Below are 18,033 nucleotides of genomic sequence, written 5' to 3'. Positions count from 1 at the left end.
AAAGGGTCAGAGCGATTTCAATTCCCTCTCCACTCTGCCCATTCACGCTCTGCCGGTGGAAAACCTTTACTCATTTCAACGTGCGGTTTATAGTTCAAAAAGAAAGTTTGTCTACAATATAGACGAATTATTTATTTCGAATCCGAATCCTTCAGCAGCTGCCGTGTCTTTTAACGGATTTCAAAATCTATAGACCCATTGACAACTATTCCACCACGGCGACTGCACAATGTCAGTTAGAAGATGCTTATCATATTCTTTGGTTGTATAGGTATTATGACCACGCCTGTGCCTGTACCAGTTCATGGCGATGTTTCGTTTTAGCATCATTGATTCTGAGACCCATTTTTGCTGCAAATGTGTATAAAATGAGTACGTAGCCAAAAGCACAAACGATCACGGTAATCTGTTTCGTAGCTTGGTGTGACAGAGCTAGACTGAATTTCTGTCGGCGTCTGGCGTCGAGTGCGCCTAGTGAACGGCACAATCGATTACGTTATGTACACGTATTGTAGATAGCTGTCCCTGTCGTTCTTCTGTAGTTCGACAGAGCAAGATTACGTCACTTTGGCTAGACCGGCAATGCACATCGTCTCCGCGTGCTTGGCCATGGCCACCTGGAAAGGATGGGAGCACTTAGTGCTGGAAATAGGTATTGATAGATTATACAGGGTGTCCCAGGGCTATGCCACATAGAGGGATCGGAGATAGAATATGTTGCTGAAAGAAAAGCCTTCTTTATTTTATTTTTAAAACTTAGTAAACCTGCATACAAAGATTTGTTTTTTTTTTAATTGTATGGAAAAAATTTAAGGCTACGTAAAATGTTAAAATTCATGGTCGTCCTTTTATTTCCGACACTGTGTTATGAAAAAAAATCCTTGTGATGAAACCTTTCAATCGGTCTGACTAAACTACAGGCTGTTTTTTTCTCATGTAGCGGGTTCGATTCCCGTTTTAACCATATAATTATTCAAAAATATATGAATGCAGTTTTACTTACTTTTAACAATAAAATAGATCTCTTTCAGCAAAATACCCTTATCTATATGGTATGTGTCGAGTTGTTTTTAATTTAATTTATGTACTATGTTACTAACCATAGAGTGATAAGTTTGTAATGTTGATTGACAAAATTATGGACTTATTTGTCTGAAATAAAATAAATTGAAATTGATATTTATTTTAAGGTACTTTCCCTCCATGTGGCATGGCCGTGAGACACCCTGTGTATACCAGGTAAATTTTTCGTTTTAAATATACAGCGTGTGTATTCCATACGGGCGAATATCTTAATAACGATTAGTATCAGACCCAAGGAGCTTAACTATATGTTTTCTTTTTGAATAGACCAGATTTTTTTTTTCATACATAATAATTCAGCACGCAATGTATTACGTCTACATCAATTAGCGTACCTACCTAATTGTCATTACGACATGACGTTTATGTCATGTGAAATTAAGTTTGACGGCGTACATTGCCGCTTGGTCAGATTAAAAAAATTCATTACTCAAAATTAATAACACTTTTTAACAAAATAATTATCCTATACGATTCGTTTGATCAGATACTATAACAGGGTGGCTAGCCGAATGGCACAATCGCTCACGAAACGCTCACGAAACGAAGCGCTAGTAGATATCTATCTCTATCGCGCTTGCGTATTGGCGCGACAGAGCCAGCGGCGTATCGCTTTCGTTTGGCGTCGGAGAAATGCCATTCGGCTACGGGGCCTGGATACATTATTCGCCCGTATGGAATCCACACGCGGTATAGTGTTTATCGATTACTGCACCAAACCGCGACCAGTGGGCTATTTCACCACAGCCATTGACACTAAACTTGACACTGACAATTATGTCCCTATCTCTAAATAGTTTGATAATAAGGCCCACTTACACCAACCACTTAACTCAGGGTTAGTGGGCTGTCATCTGTCAAATTTCATATAAAATGGTGGGTTAACCAGAGGGTTAACCCTCCATCTTCGTTGGTGCAAGTGGCCCTGGTAACATTGTTATTTGATTGTTACTCAGCATCAATATTTCCTTGTTGAATAGGCAATGAACGGCAAAGTGTCACTGTCGGGCGACAAATTGTCACTATTGGGAAATAGGCCAAAGGACACAGCCACAACTTATAAGTAAAAAAAATCGAAATATTTAAAAAATACATGTCGAATCCTATTTTAAGTATTACACTTGTCTGATAAGTTCCGACGTCAAAGTACGAGTACGTCAAAAGTAGATCTAATGTTTGAGGAATAAGGTAGTAAATATCATCAAATCTTGCAGAAAAGATAATGACCACTTTTTGTCATAAACCGAATCCATTAGAATTATATTATGCGATTAGATTAGTGATGTGCCATTCTGGATACGTTACCGAGAACAGCCTATTCTATTGGGACTGTTTATTTATTTTATTTTATTTTCTTTATTGGAGAAACAACAGAAGTAAGCACAAACAAAATTACATTAGATACGATATACACTGTTCAAGAGATGTGCACCTACCTCCTAAGACGCTCTCACTGAGAACTCTTCAAAATATAGATAAGACACTTATATTACTACAGTAAATTAAGCTTAACGCACTTAACGGCTAAGTAATGATGGAACTAATGACGTATCTCTATTCCTACAGCTTGTATATAAACACAATAAAGTGATTAATACTACTAATACTAATTAAATTGTACAACTTAAGTATCAAGTTGTCTGTGCCAAAGTATCAAGGACTTGTTTCTGGAAACTTGTTCTACTTGTATTGAAAATGTCTACGGCCGTGAACAGCTTGTTGTACGTATTACAAAGGCGGCGTAAAGGTGCACGAATTCCAGCGTTAGATGAACATGTCGGGACGGCGAACAAGGCGTTACGTCGGGCAGTACTGCGTGCGGGGACCCTGAAACGGATGCTCTCAAGCAGTTCCGAGCAATTGTACTTGTCTCTGCATATGTTGTGAAGGACCATCATATCGGAACACTTGCGCCTCGAGTCGAGGGAGGTTAGCTTGTAATGTTTTAGTAATTTACAATAGGACATACGTTTGCCAGTTAAGCGTCTGTGTGTAGCCCGCAAAAACTTTTTTGGACCATTTCAATTGCGTTGGAATACTTTGAATAGAATGGGTTCCAAACTATTGAGGCATATTCCAAATGCGGCCTAACAAGAGCTTTGTATAAAAGAATATACGTTGATGATTTTTTGAAGACTTTTGCTGTTCTAAGAACAAATCCCAACATTTGGTATGCTTTAGAAATAATTCGTTCAATGTGATTGTTAAAATCAAGTTTACTGTCAAATAATATACCTAAGTCCCTTACAGATGATACTTTTTTAATGGCCATATTGTCAATCTTGTATTCGGAGTCAAATGCTCTTTTTTTATTTTTAGTAAAACTCAAGTGCATACATTTATCACTCGCTAATTGAAGTTTATTTTTATGGCAATACGAGGTAAAGTTGTTGATATCTTCTTGAATTAAGTGGATGTCACTAGAAGATTTCACTGATTTAAAGATTTTTAAGTCATCTGCAAACATGAGAATACTACAGTTGTTAAAACAATTCTTTATGTCATTTATAAAAACGATATATAGCAAGGGACCTAAAATAGAACCTTGAATTACGCCAGAAGATACCGTTGTAAAGTCAGACTTAAATCCATTCACTGTAATGACTTGGGTCCGGTTGGAAAGGTAGCAGATAAACCAGCGTAGTAGGTTCCCCCGAATACCATTGTAAGCCAGTTTTTCCAGAAGCAGTAAATGGTCAACCTTATCAAACGCCTTTTTGAAATCAGTAAATATCACATCAACCTGTATTCTTTTATCCATAGATTCTAATAGGTAGTTTGTATAAAGTGTAAGGTTAGTGACTAGATTTACCCTTCATGAAACCATGTTGCTCTGGTATAATAGCACTAGCAATCGAGGGATACAAAAGATCGTGTACTAAACTCTCAAATACCTTAGGGATGCAGGATTGCACTGATATTGGTCGATAATTAGTGATATCAGTGCGTGACCCATTTTTGTGAATTGGTGTAACGTAGGAAATTTTCCACTGTTCAGGAAAGACACCTAAACTTAGGCATTTGTTAAATATGATGTATAGTGGATTAGAAAGCGCCTTTGCAGAGTTTTTAACGAGTATAGGACTGATTTTATCGGGCCCGATTCCCTTATTTATGTCAACTTCTGAGAGTTTCTTGAAAAGATCCGATTTCTTAATACATAAATCAGATAAGTTAGGTGCTTTCTCGTCCAGTGGCAGATCCGACAGAGCATCATAGTCTATTACACCCTTAGTCTCAAATACAGAAAAGAAGAATTTAGAGAATAAATCTACGACTTGTTTAGGTGTTGATGCAGATTCCCCGTTGTAGACCATAGTGTCAGGATAGCTAGACATTTTTCAGTTTTTGACAATAGTCAATGAAAAGTTTTTTGAAGCGTCTGAACTAGTATCCAGATATTTTTATTTTATTTTTTATTGAACTGTCCAAGAAAAAAAATATTTAACACATGGGCCATTTTTTTTAAAGTTGTCCACCCCACTTTTTTATATTTAGAAATTTTTAGGTTTCCAATCAGAATCGCGAGCTCTCAATTCTTATAGGAGAAAAAAAGTGTCCCAAGGGTTTTTTACCATTTCGTTACCATTTTTTCATACATTTTGTATGGCGGTAACGGAATGGTAGGTTCGAAAAAATATATAGAAATCTTGGGTACCGAAGCAATATGGAACCGGGTACTTTCGGGACTGGTCTAATTATTTCGCTTTTTCAAATAAAATAAGTTTTTTTTGGAATTTTATATTATAATATTACTATAACCGAACCGTCCCGGCTTCGCTCGGCGTATAATTTTATAAGTCTTTTTTTATTACTTATGTAGTGCAGTGTCATTTAAGTCATTTTTACCGACTTGATTAGCACATATCGTCATGTTTTAATCAATTTATAATAACAAAACCTTAAACCTTCCTCAAGAATCAGTATATTCATACATAGGTGAAAAACGTATGAAAATCCGTTTAGTAGTTTTTGAGTCTATCGCAAAATTAGCGAACACAAAGACATACGCGTCGGGAGACTTTATTTTATAACATGTATCAAACGAGTCAAATGAGAAATAAGATTGAGAGAGAAAAAATAAATACACAAATGAATATAACAAACCTTCACCAAAAATACAAAACTCCATTACCGACTAGCGGGACTAGCTAGGGTATCACAGTGGCTACGGCAGCCAGTCTGCCACTGCCACCCGCTATTAAATAGTAATTAGGCGCGTGTTACTGTACCTACGACTATTTTTTAAGTGTATAAATAATATAAACGGAAATAAACAAATGTTGTAGCAAAAAAGTCACTAAAAAGTATTTCCCGAAAGTACCGAAAGTACCGGGATTTTTCAGGTTGATTTCCCGGTTCTTTGCTTGGCCAAAAATCCAAAAAGGGAAATACCGGTACCGAAAGTACCGGGAATGAGCAAACCCTAATTACATAATTACAATAGACAAGTTATGACCGTAAATGTCACATTTTGCTTTTGTCACACAGTCTACTATTTTCTCTTCGGCACATCACTAGACTCTAGAGTAGATGTTTTGATAAAAGAATTTGTGTAGTATAAGTATTTTTTTTGTTGACTCATGTCAGTCATAACTTGTTTTACAAGGAAGAAACATGATTCTTATTTTGGTTGCGGTACTAGTTATTCTTGTGTACTATTACGGCACTCGGAACCACGACTACTGGGCCAAGAGAAACGTCAAGCACGACCCGCCCGTGTTCCTGTTCGGAAATAACTTCAAGGGCTTCTTCGGACGGCAAAGTTTTACACAGGTAGCCAACGACTTATATAATCGTTTTCCTAACGAGAAAGTTGTTGGGTACTACAGAGGATCCACTCCCGAGCTTTACATAAGAGACCCAGATATAGTGAGAGATATATTAAGCAATGATTTTCCATATTTCCATCCACGAGGCGTCGGAAGGAATCCGGACGTGGAGCCGTTGCTGGCGAATGTGTTCCACGGAGACGGCGACCTGTGGAAGCTGACGCGGCAGCGGCTGACGCCGGCGTTCACGACCGCGCGGCTGAAGGCGATGTTCCCGCTGGTGGTGCGGTGCGCGGGGCGTCTGCAGGGCGCGGCGCGCGCGGCGGCGGCCCGCCCCGGCGCCGGCGCCGTCAACGCGCGCGAGCTCATGGCGCGCTTCACCACCGAGTTCATCGCCGCCTGCGGCTTCGGCGTCGACACCAACTCCCTCGGCGACGAAGATTCACACTTCAGAAAGATCGGCAAGCTCATGCTAGACAGACCCCTCCCTGTCATAATTAAATTCATGCTGTGGGAAATTTTCCCTGTACTAAGATCCCACATTCACGTATTTGATCAGAGACTTGATGAAGTTTTTTTCGATTTTGTTAAAAATATAAGAGAAGCTAGACAATGCAAACCATCTGACCGCCATGATTTCATAGACCTGCTCCTGGAGTTAGAGGCCAGGGGAAAGATCGTAGGGGAATCAATTGAGCACCACAACCCAGACGGTACGCCTATGACTGTGGACATGGAAATGGATTTAAAAATGATGGTGGCCCAGGTGTTCATATTCTTTGGAGCCGGTTTCGAGACGTCCTCGTCGGCCACGAGTTATACATTGCACCAGCTTGCGTTTAATCCTGAATTACAAACAAAAATACAATTGGAGATCGATGAAGTGCTTAGGAAATATGACAATAAGCTCTGCTACGACGCCGTGGCGGAGATGAAACTGTTGAGCATGGCTTTTAAGGAGGCGATGCGGATGTTTCCGTCGCTGGGCGTGCTGACCCGCGTGTGTGCTCGGCCTTACACTTTCTCTCAGCTGGGGTTGAGCGTGGATCCTGGCGTGAGGATAGTGATCCCGCTGCAAGCGCTGCAGAACGATGAGAAATACTACGACAACCCGCAGGAATTCCGCCTGGAACGATTTAGCCCCGAAGAAATAAAGAAGCGACATAAATATGTATATTTGCCTTTCGGTGATGGACCGAGAGCTTGCATAGGTAAGTCCCTGTTTGTCGTGTGGTTAGTGATTCCTTAAGGAAGTGCTGAGAAGATTTTATTAATCGATCTGTCAATGTATTATCTGATGTTTGATCCATTTTCTCTTGTCTTACACGACTGTCCCAAAAAAAGATTGTAATGTATTCTGAGTTCACGTTTGTATGTGAGTTTATTTTTCATTATCGTTCTATGCAGGCTCCCGTCTGGGCGAGATGCAGTCGCTGGCGGGCCTGGCGGCGGTGCTGCAGGCGTGCCGCGTGGCGCCGGCGCCCACCACGCTGCGGGAGCCGCCGGTGGACTCGAGCTCCAACATCGTGCAGATTGTCAAGGGAGGCCTGCCACTTCAGCTGTCAGTTAGAAGCCAATGAGTCAGGGGATTGAAGGAGGGCAGTGAAGCGCGTGTATGAGCCCGAAAATTGTAAAAAAAGTTATATTTTTCACTAGGGAATACGATTGATTCATTTTTATTAAATTCTTAATAATCTCGTGCTCCAACATCATGCAACTTCTTAAAGGAGGCCTGCCGCTCCAGCTTTCCTTTAGAAGCCAGTGAGTTGGAGTCAAAATAAAGTTGAAGTAGCGGAGATGGGGCTAGAAGTCAAGATGCCAAGATTAAATGATTAAAGCAACGAAGCTTCACTGCTTTGCGTGTGAACTTGAAATTAAAACAAAAGTGATGTTTTTGACTAGATCAATGTCGTGATTTTCATGTACTTGATTAGATACGTGACTCCCGTGGCCTGTTTCACCACGGTGATATGTTGTCCGACAGTGTCACTTTGCCGTTCATTGCATGTCCGACAGCTAAATATTGATGATGAGTTGCTAAAGCTATTTATCGAGATTGATTATCCAGAGATTGGCACAAAATTTTCAGTGTCTGTGTCAAACTCAGTGTGAGAGAAGATCCTGAACCTTTGGAACATTGGCTTATACTATAGAGGATTATTAAGTCAACATCTGTGGATAGATTCTATCCAAAGAAATGCATTATTTAGACCTCCAATTTAATGTCGCAAGTCAATGATATTTGTCACCCTCGGTAGAAGCTGCATAGATATATGTTGAAACCCTGGGTCACGTGTCACGTCGCTTCTATAAGGAGCTGTGTAAGCACTTTATAGAGGCTTCGTGTGACAACTTGACCAGAGAGCAGGCCAATATATTACTCAGCGGATCAGCAAATTGCTGCTCAGCGTCGCAATGGGTAAAGCCAGAATTCTGGGCATCCTAGCAATGACCGAAACCTAGGATCTTTTTTGATGTTTATATTTTTTATTTTATGTTATTATAATTGTATTTTGTTATATTAAACTTACACGTTTATGATCTACATGGAGAATCTTTGGTTTTCAAATTAATAAAAAAAAAAAATAGAAAAAACCTACAGCCCAAAAACTTACACTTTCTTTAGGTAATTACTTCTCCTAATTCTTATCAAGCCTATTAAAATATTTGATAAAAACTGATAACAATAACATTATCTCCTACACGTGCTATCTATACAGGGTGTCCCACGGGTACCTATGCCACACGGGTATGGAGGAAAGAAAGTACCTCTAAAATATCATGGATAGGATATTTTACTGAAAGAAGACTTTATTATAATTTTAAAACTTAGTAAAACTCGTGACCTGAATGTTATGGGGCCATTGGGACTGAATATAGCACTTTCCTGAAAAGAATAGCATCAAAATTAAATACGAAATACGTTAAAAGTTAAGGTCCAAATTTCCATTATTCGAGCAGTTTCCATAAGGGTGAGGTATCAGAAGACATATCAGGGCCTTCGAATGTGAAGACGGAGCAGGGATCCTGTACTAAACAGTGACCCTTAAAGGGGACAGAGCAATCACATTTTTGCCATACTAAATTGAACCTTATCATTGAGCTAGAAAGGCGTTCGTATCAGAATAATTTATAATTACTTACGATATCTTAATTGTATTTGAAATATTAACATGTGATTTTTAGCACATATATATAAAGTGTTATCAAATTAGTCACGGATATTTTTACGGCTGATAGTACTCCGCTCCTGGAGTATATTTATGTATGAAACATCATAGGTTTTGTTATGTTTTTTGGAGAAAACTAGGAAACAAATCGTCACTACTTTTAAAAAAACTTGTATCTTCGTCTGTCAATGAAAAGAAAATTGTAGTAAGTATGTATGGAATGTATATAGACTTACTGCGTTTTAACTTTGAGGAACAGCGTGAGATACGAGGTTTTTTATAAGTAGTGACGAAATGGATTTTTATAAGTAGTGACGAGATCTCTCTAGACACTGTTAACGTGACATGAGAGACAGTGTTAAACATCCTGACAGGCAATTACATTATAGAAGATGGTTAGTTAGAAAATAAATTAAAATAACTATTTATTTTGTTAAGGAAATGAAAACAAAAAAATCATATGAAAATTTTGTATTAATTTCTAGTGAAAGTTAATTAGTCTAGTGTCTAGTGGTAAGGTGCAAGCTGAAGACCTGGTTGCGAATATCAATCAGCTCAACTGCCAGTGGACTGTCACTTTTTCTTCAGTATTCTATTTAACTCAAAAAATTCTGACTTTCGACAGCTTCACCTAGGTAACTTCCACGTCTATTTCAGTCGGAAGAATGTGAAGGGTAAGTGAAGAGTCGCCTCTGTGACTGGCTTTGAGGAAATATAAATCATGCAGCGGAAGCCCCGTCCCGTCTGTGATTCAACGAAGCTTACGAATTCTTTTGTTCATCTTGATAAAGTATAAATAACATGTAATGTTGAAGAAATTGTCCGTGCTTTCAAATGCGACTGAACGAGTCACGCAGTGCTGTCTTGGCACTAAAGAAATTGAATTGATTTTAGGTATCTACATTAAGTACTTGGAATATTTTTGTGAAACTTAGATAAAAGGTTAGGCTATCTCTTAATCACTACAACATAATTACAGGCAGTCTTTACTCATTTTGAGTTAGGCGCATTTTTCCAGCAGATTCTGAAATATCATTTTGATGAAACATATTCCTGCAATATTGCATATTTAATGAGCTTCCTGCGAATGCGTTAACTAGAACTATATAATTAACGTACTTTAGAAAAGTTTTCAAAAGTTGTACAGGTACTCGAATGTGACTAATATTTTTAATTTATTTACAGTAAGGAAGACTTAAATAGGTGAACATATCTCAATTAAAATATTATACAGACATAATTGAAGGAATCCCGATCTGACTAACCAAAAGAAGTATGCAGTCGGATTGTAAACAAAATAATCGTCACGCCCGTACGAAAATAATCGTGGAATGCCGGATATTGCGCCGCAGGACGCTCAGGTGGCTGCGCGGGCGCCACTGCTTTTATTATCTGTGGCGCGCGCAAACGTTTCAGTTCAGCTTCAGTCTCCGCGAGAGACGCACGTCTTTAAAGTTTCAAATTTAGAACTGAATCGATATCGAACACGATACCGAATATTGACATTGATTTTTGTTGGAAGTGATTTTAAAATTTAATTGTTATTGGTGAATATGAAGGTTCTTGTTGACGACAAAGTGTCGTGTGTGGGGGAGGAGCCGACAGTGGAGGAAACGCAGAAGTTGACCAAGGAAGAATTAAACAGGTAATTAATTCAAATAGTTCAAAACTATTATTTTTAAGTATTACTCGTGCTCTAGAAATAAGTAACAATAAGTTTATGGAAACGGAAATTGATTCAGAAACTTAAAGGATAACAGAAGATTCATGTTGATTAGGATGTAAACAAAAATTTGGTACCATAGTTATTTGAAAAATTTGGAATAGAATACGAGTATATTCCAAGATAGGATACGAAAATTTATTCCGGGCTTTAATATTGTTTGCAAGGTACTTATAGGGGACAAAAGTTCACTTAATTTTTGAATTTTCATCAATTTTGTTTTGACGACATTAAGACATTAATCCTGTTATGTTCAGAATCTTTTGAAATGTGGTCTGTGAATGGGATCACAACGGTGAATCAATAAAATATTGATCCCAATCTAAAGGAAGAGGACAAATTAGAAACGAACAATTCTATTAAGTAAATTACATGAAATGAATGCCAAAGTACCATATTATTTATACAACATAAGCATCAGACTATGAGTTAGAATCCTAGCCAAAAGTACTATATAGACAACTCCTAACAATCCAAATAATCTGCGTGACTTCTCGTAGCACCTCTTATTCAAGTACATTGTTTATCTGGCTCTATCGCCTTCTTTGGGATAGACCTCCTGAAATTAATATGCGAATGAAAAGTATACTTATTAAGCGCAATAACCAAAGTAGATCCAATGCTATTAAAGGAAGACCTAACATACAAGGTGGGTAAAAAAATAGGCCTAATTAATTGAGTTAACGTTGAGGGTCACACCTATTAAATTTTCACGTTTCATAAGATAGGGCCTAGCACAGACGGTTTATTTATAACAAACAATCGACAGTAGACAAAATTGTGCTTAGCACGGACGGTTATCACGTCACTCCATCGCCGGCAGATTCGCTACACGATCGACAGTTGACGAAATTGTGCTTAGCACGGACGGTTTACATTTGTCCCGGTATTATATCGCGTCGCGCTAACGCTGGTTCCGATAGTACACATATACACAATCGAGAGTCGACAAAATTGTTGTCATGCGTGATAGTGATAGTTCACGGGCGTCCCGGCGTTGGCAAGGTGCCAACTGACACGGCAGTCAGGAATGCGCCTTGTTTACGTTCCTCTGTATGGAATGCGGGTTTCGGCCACGGGATGCTGGCGAGACAGCGAACGACTGTAATGTTTTTATCATGTGGAGAAGGAAATTGATGCTTTTTGTTGTTATCACGTGATATATAATTTGCGATGATATAAATACAAACTGAATTTTGTTAGTGTAATTAGTTCTACCTAATAATGAATAGGGAATTTAGGTACCGAATGTTAGAAAACGATGGTGATGAAGATTTGCTTGACTTTTCTTTTGATTGTAGGTATGCATAAGTAGGTAGGGGCTGTAGGAATACATAAGTTTAGGAATATAATTATGTTAATGAGATTTTTGGTATTTTATGGGAAGATTTAACAAGACAATTTACAAATTAAAAATTAAAAAATGGTATTCGTGAAGACTGGCAAATTAAATCTTATGTAGGTAAACCTTTACTTCGCCCGACGAATTATCTTAATATCTACATGAACATACTTTTATTTTTTGACGATTGAGGGTTTTTAGAACTAATTAACGGCCTTTTTCGCACAGTCAAATATTAAATTTAGATACGATATGTATCGGATATGTAAAAAATTACGTTTATTTTTGACATGTCCGATGGATTGATCGGTATCATATCGCAGTAACATTTTACTCATTATATGTATATCTCTTAGAAACTTTGTTCGAATACGGCAGTTATTATCCTATTAGGTTATTTGAAGGGTCATTAACACGGTGCGCGAACTCGCATGCGATTTTAGTTACATTGCGAACTGTTCAGTTTACATACACACAACATCACAGCACACCAATCAAAGACCGCAATGCAGATGTAATGAAATTCGCGGGCGATTTGTCGCACCGTTTAAACGGGTGCAAGGGCTTTATTTCAATATTTAGTCTCTAACCAAAGCCATTTTCCAGAGGCTGTCCCTTGGGCGTGTCCCGCGTGACTCCATCCCTCTTCGTGTGCGGTGCGCACGCGCTGCCCGGCGCGGTGGGTGCGCTCCGGCCCGCGCTGGTCGTGAGCGCAGCCCCAGAGCTGCCGCCGTTCGAAGGCGCCCCCCTGCACTGTGTTCCACTGCTAGATACACCGCATTCCGATATGCACCCGTATATGGAGAGAGTTGCTGATCTGATTCATGAGGTAAGCTTCAGAACATATCCTGCATGTATAGAATGACACACTAGTCACACTGTCCGGGTGCGCTCCGGCCCGCGCTGGTCGTGAGCGCAGCACCGGAGTTGCCACAGTTCAAAGGCGCCCCTTGCATTTTTTATTTTTTTAAGGGTCTACATCATTCAGTTTTAAAACCATGAGAAAGAAGATGAAGGTCAAAGTAAAATGTGGCTCTTGTTTTGTCAGAAATTGCAATGAACTCTTTGGTGACCACTACAAACTAGAAAGACCTCGCTAATCACGATGACACCACAAATCCATGAGTGACATACACAAAATATCCCTCGTCTGATATAACAGCAGCATGTCTGCAGGGTGAACACATAAATTTACGTCTATAATGTGTTGTAATCGATGAAGCTAATGCTTCAAAAAAGTCAAACCTTCTGCCACTGTGATTGTCAAGAAGACTGCTATTTCGATTTTATAAACTTATGATTAAATTTGTTTGCCTTAGGTCGTATCAAGCGGAGAAGTAGTATTGGTGCACTGCGTTGCTGGTGTGTCCAGATCTGTCACCCTCTGTCTGGCTTACCTGATTAAGTGGGAGAAGATGACCTTGCGGGACGCCTACCACCATATGAAACTTAGACGGTAAGTCGCCAAACGTTTCTAAGATGTCACTATCACAAGCAGTGGTTACTAGCTAGTCTGATACATTCAGCTAGGAATAGTTTCCGAAGTAAATGACAACTATTATAAAAAAAGTGTCGAAAACGTAGGAGTACCCGAATTTAACGAGACGAGCGAGGAACGAGAGTTGTCATTAGATTATTTAATTGTAAATTTTCTGTGTTATCCATTCGTTAATCTATGCGTTGGACGTACAACTTTCAGGATCATCTTTGTCTAACAAAGCCTTACTTGTTCCAGACCGCAAATCCGGCCAAACACCGGCTTCTTCAAGCAGCTGATCAAATACGAAGAGAGATTGTTCAGCGCGCCCTCCGTCAAAATGGTGTACTGCGAAGCCATCGACAAGGAGATCCCAGACGTCTACGAACCAGACTACAGAGGCATGATGTGGTTCCGGAAGAGATACGGGCCGATCGAGAAGTGCTAGTGGCTGGGGAAGTATGAAAGCGTTAGGTAGCGAGATACTAGTTCTTCTACATAATTAACAGACCTTATCAGGTCCACTACTGAGTATCCTAGGCTTCTCTTGTACTTAGTACGCCACTTCTCCCGGTCCTGGGCTAGTCTTATCCAGTTGTGACTCGCAATTTTCGGAATGTCGTCGACTCAACGAGCCAACGGATGCCAGGCACTTCTTACATTGTTCTCTTGTGGATTAGTAACTAGTATCTTGCCAAAGTGATTGTGTGGATCTGAATAGGAACTTTGAAAGAGATCGTATGAAATGATTCAAGACTGAGCGGATGAATGCTTTTGAATGTGCTAGGAGAGGTCTGAAAGACTGGAGGAGTAATTAAAAAAAATGTCGATATGATACTTATTAATAAGGTTAAAATATCTCGTGTAACAAGGATCTGTAATTTGGATTTTAAGTACAAGTAAGTAAACTAGGTAATCATTTTCTTATCTTACTGTCACTAGCTATGATCATTTTAATTAATCATTTTTTAAGACAGTTCAAACCAAGTAAAACCAAGTACAGTTTTTTTCCTTGTGCAAATAATTATGTCAACATTTTCTAAATAATTTAAACTTTGTTGTAAAACCGAAAAAAGTTACAAATGATCATCTGTTATGTAAAGTTAGTCGTATATTTGTAATTTACGTCAATAACTTGAGCTTGTAAAGTAGGAAGGTAGATAAAAGCAATGTGATATGTAATTGTTATGTTATCTTAGTCATTAAGTTATTTATTCGTGTTTAATTTATCGGGACCAAAATAAATAAGTCATGAATTTTCAGTTTTACTTTTATTGCTTGCCTAGCTCATCCTTAAGAGGTTATCATCAAAATATGATGGATGGATGGACAAGGATATATACATTAAACACATATTATATAGCAAATAAAAACTGTTTTGCTATTCGGAATAGGTAGGTCATATTCATTGAGTCTTATTAAATGTACCAATTCGCACATGACGAAATGGAAGCAAATGCTATATTTGCAGCAGTTCATCACCTATGTGGCTCTCCTTCCAGAAAGGTTCTAATGCTTCAAAACACATTTTGAGAGGTAAAGGACTCAATGTGTACGACACAATATAGGTAATTCCACGGAGGTTGAAGTGAATGATAACACACACAGCTAAATAAAGATTAGTACTGATTGCAAAAAAAATGAATGAATGAAATGAGTGAGTGAATGTAAAAAAAACGATTAATATATTTTTGAAAAACATTATTATTTATTGATATACTTATCATTAATGGTATTAAAAGCAGTAAAAAATAATTAACAAATCCTTTTATAAACCACTGTCACTTGGCATAGCTTCATCTGATTCGTTAGGATTGATTATAAGGTTTTGGTTTTCGGTTAAATCATCTATCATAGGTTCCCTTTCCCTATATCTTTCTTTCTTCGTTTTCTTGGGTTTTTCTGAAAATACTTTGAAACGTTTATTTATCAAGTGCTGCTATTTTTTCGTTTAATTTTCTCATGACGCTATTAAATGTGAACTCAGTATTACTAGCTGGAAGTCGCAGTGGCACGAATAAAATTTTGCTAAGGACAAACGATATTATTTTATTAAATTAAATTATCCAGTGAACTTTATAGCTCATATGAAATTTCACTTCCAAATAAGTATTCAGCTATCGATATATTTTATATCGGAAAAGGATGTCCCTATGTTAATTATTGACGTTATTGATACTGCGACTTCTATGTCTGCTAATAAGTGATGAAAAAATTGGTAAACACTATTTTAACAGCTACGATGATAAAATAAGGCAATTTAAGTATTACATATTATCTTTGATTTCTACGATTTATATTACAATCATAATCTGACAATTAATTAATCACATACGAGATATTTTATTTTCTGTTTTGTTTGAAAATTGTTCTATAGTAAATAGAAACTTTTTGGTCTTTCTTGCAATTCACTGTTGAATCTGCAGTCGGTACACGGTAAGAACACTAATTTCAAAATTTCGTTGTCATTACATGACAGTGTTATAGTGTGCGTGGCCTCAACTGAGTTGAAACTACCTATACGAAGGTAATCTTTTAACGATCATCTTTGATATGTCCAGTAGTTACTAGGGATGCAATACAAAGTAGTTTAATGTGCAATGCAAATTAAAAATACATTGCACGTATGACGTTGCATGACGCCCAACAGACAGAAAATAACGAGCGTATCGTACAAAAAATATCTCATTTGCGTCAGACAAAAGCGCAAATGAGTCGAATTCATCCATTAACACTTTCAGCGCGGGTATTACCTAATTGGCATAGTCGAGTACTGAGTCACAAGTAGTTGGCCCCGTGGCATTGAGCAGCAGAAATAGGCCGCCATAGCGGAGCTGCGTTTTGTGTTGCGCTGCCGATTCGATTGAGTTTGTGATGGATTGTCCTTGCTGGAAACTAGCCCAATATTGGCACTAGCTTAACTAAAACATTTGTGAGGCACAGGGTAATCGCGACTGACGGATAATTTCAACTAGTCGAATTGATGTACTATCAGCTGCAAAAGTGCATGGAGAAATTATGAATGAAACCATTGATAAATTCACCATGCAATTTTGCAGCTGATAGTACATGTTTTACATTATTAACAGTGTCAGTGTCCACTGTTTAAATAGACTAAATGGCCATCCCTACCGACACCCGAAATGACAATCGTTGACGCTAGACGCTGATCCACGTGCAGTCTGACTTTGTCACGCCAATACGGAAGAGCGATTGAGATACGATGACGATATTATCGTCAGCGTTTGTGCATTCGTCTACGTACCCTGTACTTTATTAAAAAAATATAAGCGGGTCTTCCGCAAGGTTATTTTATTACTTTACCCTTATTTACTAACGTTTTGACATACGTTTCACTGGTCGCGATCGCGGCAAAAATTTTAATGTGGTCGAAATGTGACAGTTTTAAATAAGTTTTTATTCTTTTTGTAGTGCCACAGTCGTTTCTTCACAAACATCGAAAGTATAGCCAATATCAAAATTGTCGATAGAAAACATCAATTGAAATAGTCACACGAGTTTTCGTTACACCTGTCATTTATTTTACACATTTTTTTTTGAATTGTCTGGTTAACCAAGCCAAACGAACTGAAGTTTGAATACATGCATAGGTATGTACATGTCTATGTAAATTCATTTTCGTATATAGGAGATTTAAACTTGATCTATACACTTACCACGAGTATTAACAGAGATTAAATTTTTGAAACGTAGGTAACGTTACCCGATAGCATAAAAGTCAAAAGTTAAAATTGATTGTACAAGACATTCAATAATCTCTAGTGAGTGCTAGCAGATTGTAAAGTATAGACTATATCTGTACAACGTCGACATTTATATTATCTGTGGTCGTACGCCAGACTGCCATTACACTTTCTATTAAGCACATTAACCATTGCAGTTTTATTTAATTATCATGCTTAAACACTTACTTTACATGGTGTCAGAAGTGGTGAAAGTGTAAACAAAAAGACTGTAGTGATAAAACTGATAAAAATATGACTACGCCTACAAATGACGCAGTGTCGGGAATCAAGCCGCCAGCTAACCTCCAAATTAACTCCGAGATATCTACAAACTGGAAAAAATGGTCTCAACAGTTCGAATGGTTTGCCACAGCCATACAATTGGACAAAAAACCAGCTGAGGTCCAAGCAGCAACATTCATGGCTGTTATAGGCCCAGACGCCATAGAAATATATGATGGGTTTAACCTCAACGAAACTGACAAAGTCAACATCAAAATCATAAAACAAAAGTTCACCGAATACTTTGCGCCAAAAACAAATATATCATTCGAGAGATATATATTCTACAAAATAGAACAAAACGAAGATGAACCATTTAATGACTTCATGACACGAATAAAAACACAAGCAATTAAATGTGACTTCGGCTCTTTACTTGACGAAATGTTAAAAGACAAGATCGTATTTGGAATTAAATCGACTCAAATAAGAGAAAAA

General features: G+C 38.1%; 2 protein-coding genes across 2 annotated transcripts; both read left to right on the top strand.

Moving 5' to 3' along the window:
* The first annotated feature begins 5,699 nt into the window (after positions 1-5,699).
* Positions 5,700-8,400, top strand: LOC125226005 (cytochrome P450 6B6-like). Its single transcript, XM_048129820.1, has 2 exons — positions 5,700-7,066; positions 7,263-8,400. The coding sequence occupies exons 1-2, from the start codon at positions 5,701-5,703 to the stop codon at positions 7,433-7,435; spliced, it is 1,539 nt and encodes a 512-aa protein (XP_047985777.1). The 5' UTR covers position 5,700; the 3' UTR covers positions 7,436-8,400.
* Positions 8,401-9,492: 1,092 nt separating this feature from the next.
* Positions 9,493-14,829, top strand: LOC125226653 (dual specificity protein phosphatase 14-like). Its single transcript, XM_048130698.1, has 5 exons — positions 9,493-9,699; positions 10,211-10,670; positions 12,697-12,919; positions 13,410-13,546; positions 13,826-14,829. Exons 2-5 carry the CDS (start codon positions 10,579-10,581, stop codon positions 14,013-14,015), a joined length of 642 nt encoding a protein of 213 aa, XP_047986655.1. The 5' UTR covers positions 9,493-9,699; positions 10,211-10,578; the 3' UTR covers positions 14,016-14,829.
* Positions 14,830-18,033: the final 3,204 nt, after the last annotated feature.

This window comes from Leguminivora glycinivorella, chromosome 5 (genome assembly GCF_023078275.1).
Source record: "Leguminivora glycinivorella isolate SPB_JAAS2020 chromosome 5, LegGlyc_1.1, whole genome shotgun sequence".
NCBI classification, from domain to species: Eukaryota; Metazoa; Arthropoda; class Insecta; order Lepidoptera; family Tortricidae; genus Leguminivora; species Leguminivora glycinivorella.
The sequence above is the reverse complement of the archived record's forward strand: the minus strand, read 5'-3'. Positions and strand labels throughout refer to the sequence as shown.

Coding starts and splice junctions, on each gene's coding strand:
- LOC125226005 (XM_048129820.1), top strand. CDS start 5,701: ATGATTCTTATTTTGGTTGCGGTACTAGTTATTCTTGTGTACTATTAC. Junction 7,067..7,262: donor TGGACCGAGAGCTTGCATAG/GTAAGTCCCTGT, acceptor CGTTCTATGCAG/GCTCCCGTCTGGGCGAGATG.
- LOC125226653 (XM_048130698.1), top strand. CDS start 10,579: ATGAAGGTTCTTGTTGACGACAAAGTGTCGTGTGTGGGGGAGGAGCCG. Junction 10,671..12,696: donor ACCAAGGAAGAATTAAACAG/GTAATTAATTCA, acceptor GCCATTTTCCAG/AGGCTGTCCCTTGGGCGTGT. Junction 12,920..13,409: donor TTGCTGATCTGATTCATGAG/GTAAGCTTCAGA, acceptor TGTTTGCCTTAG/GTCGTATCAAGCGGAGAAGT.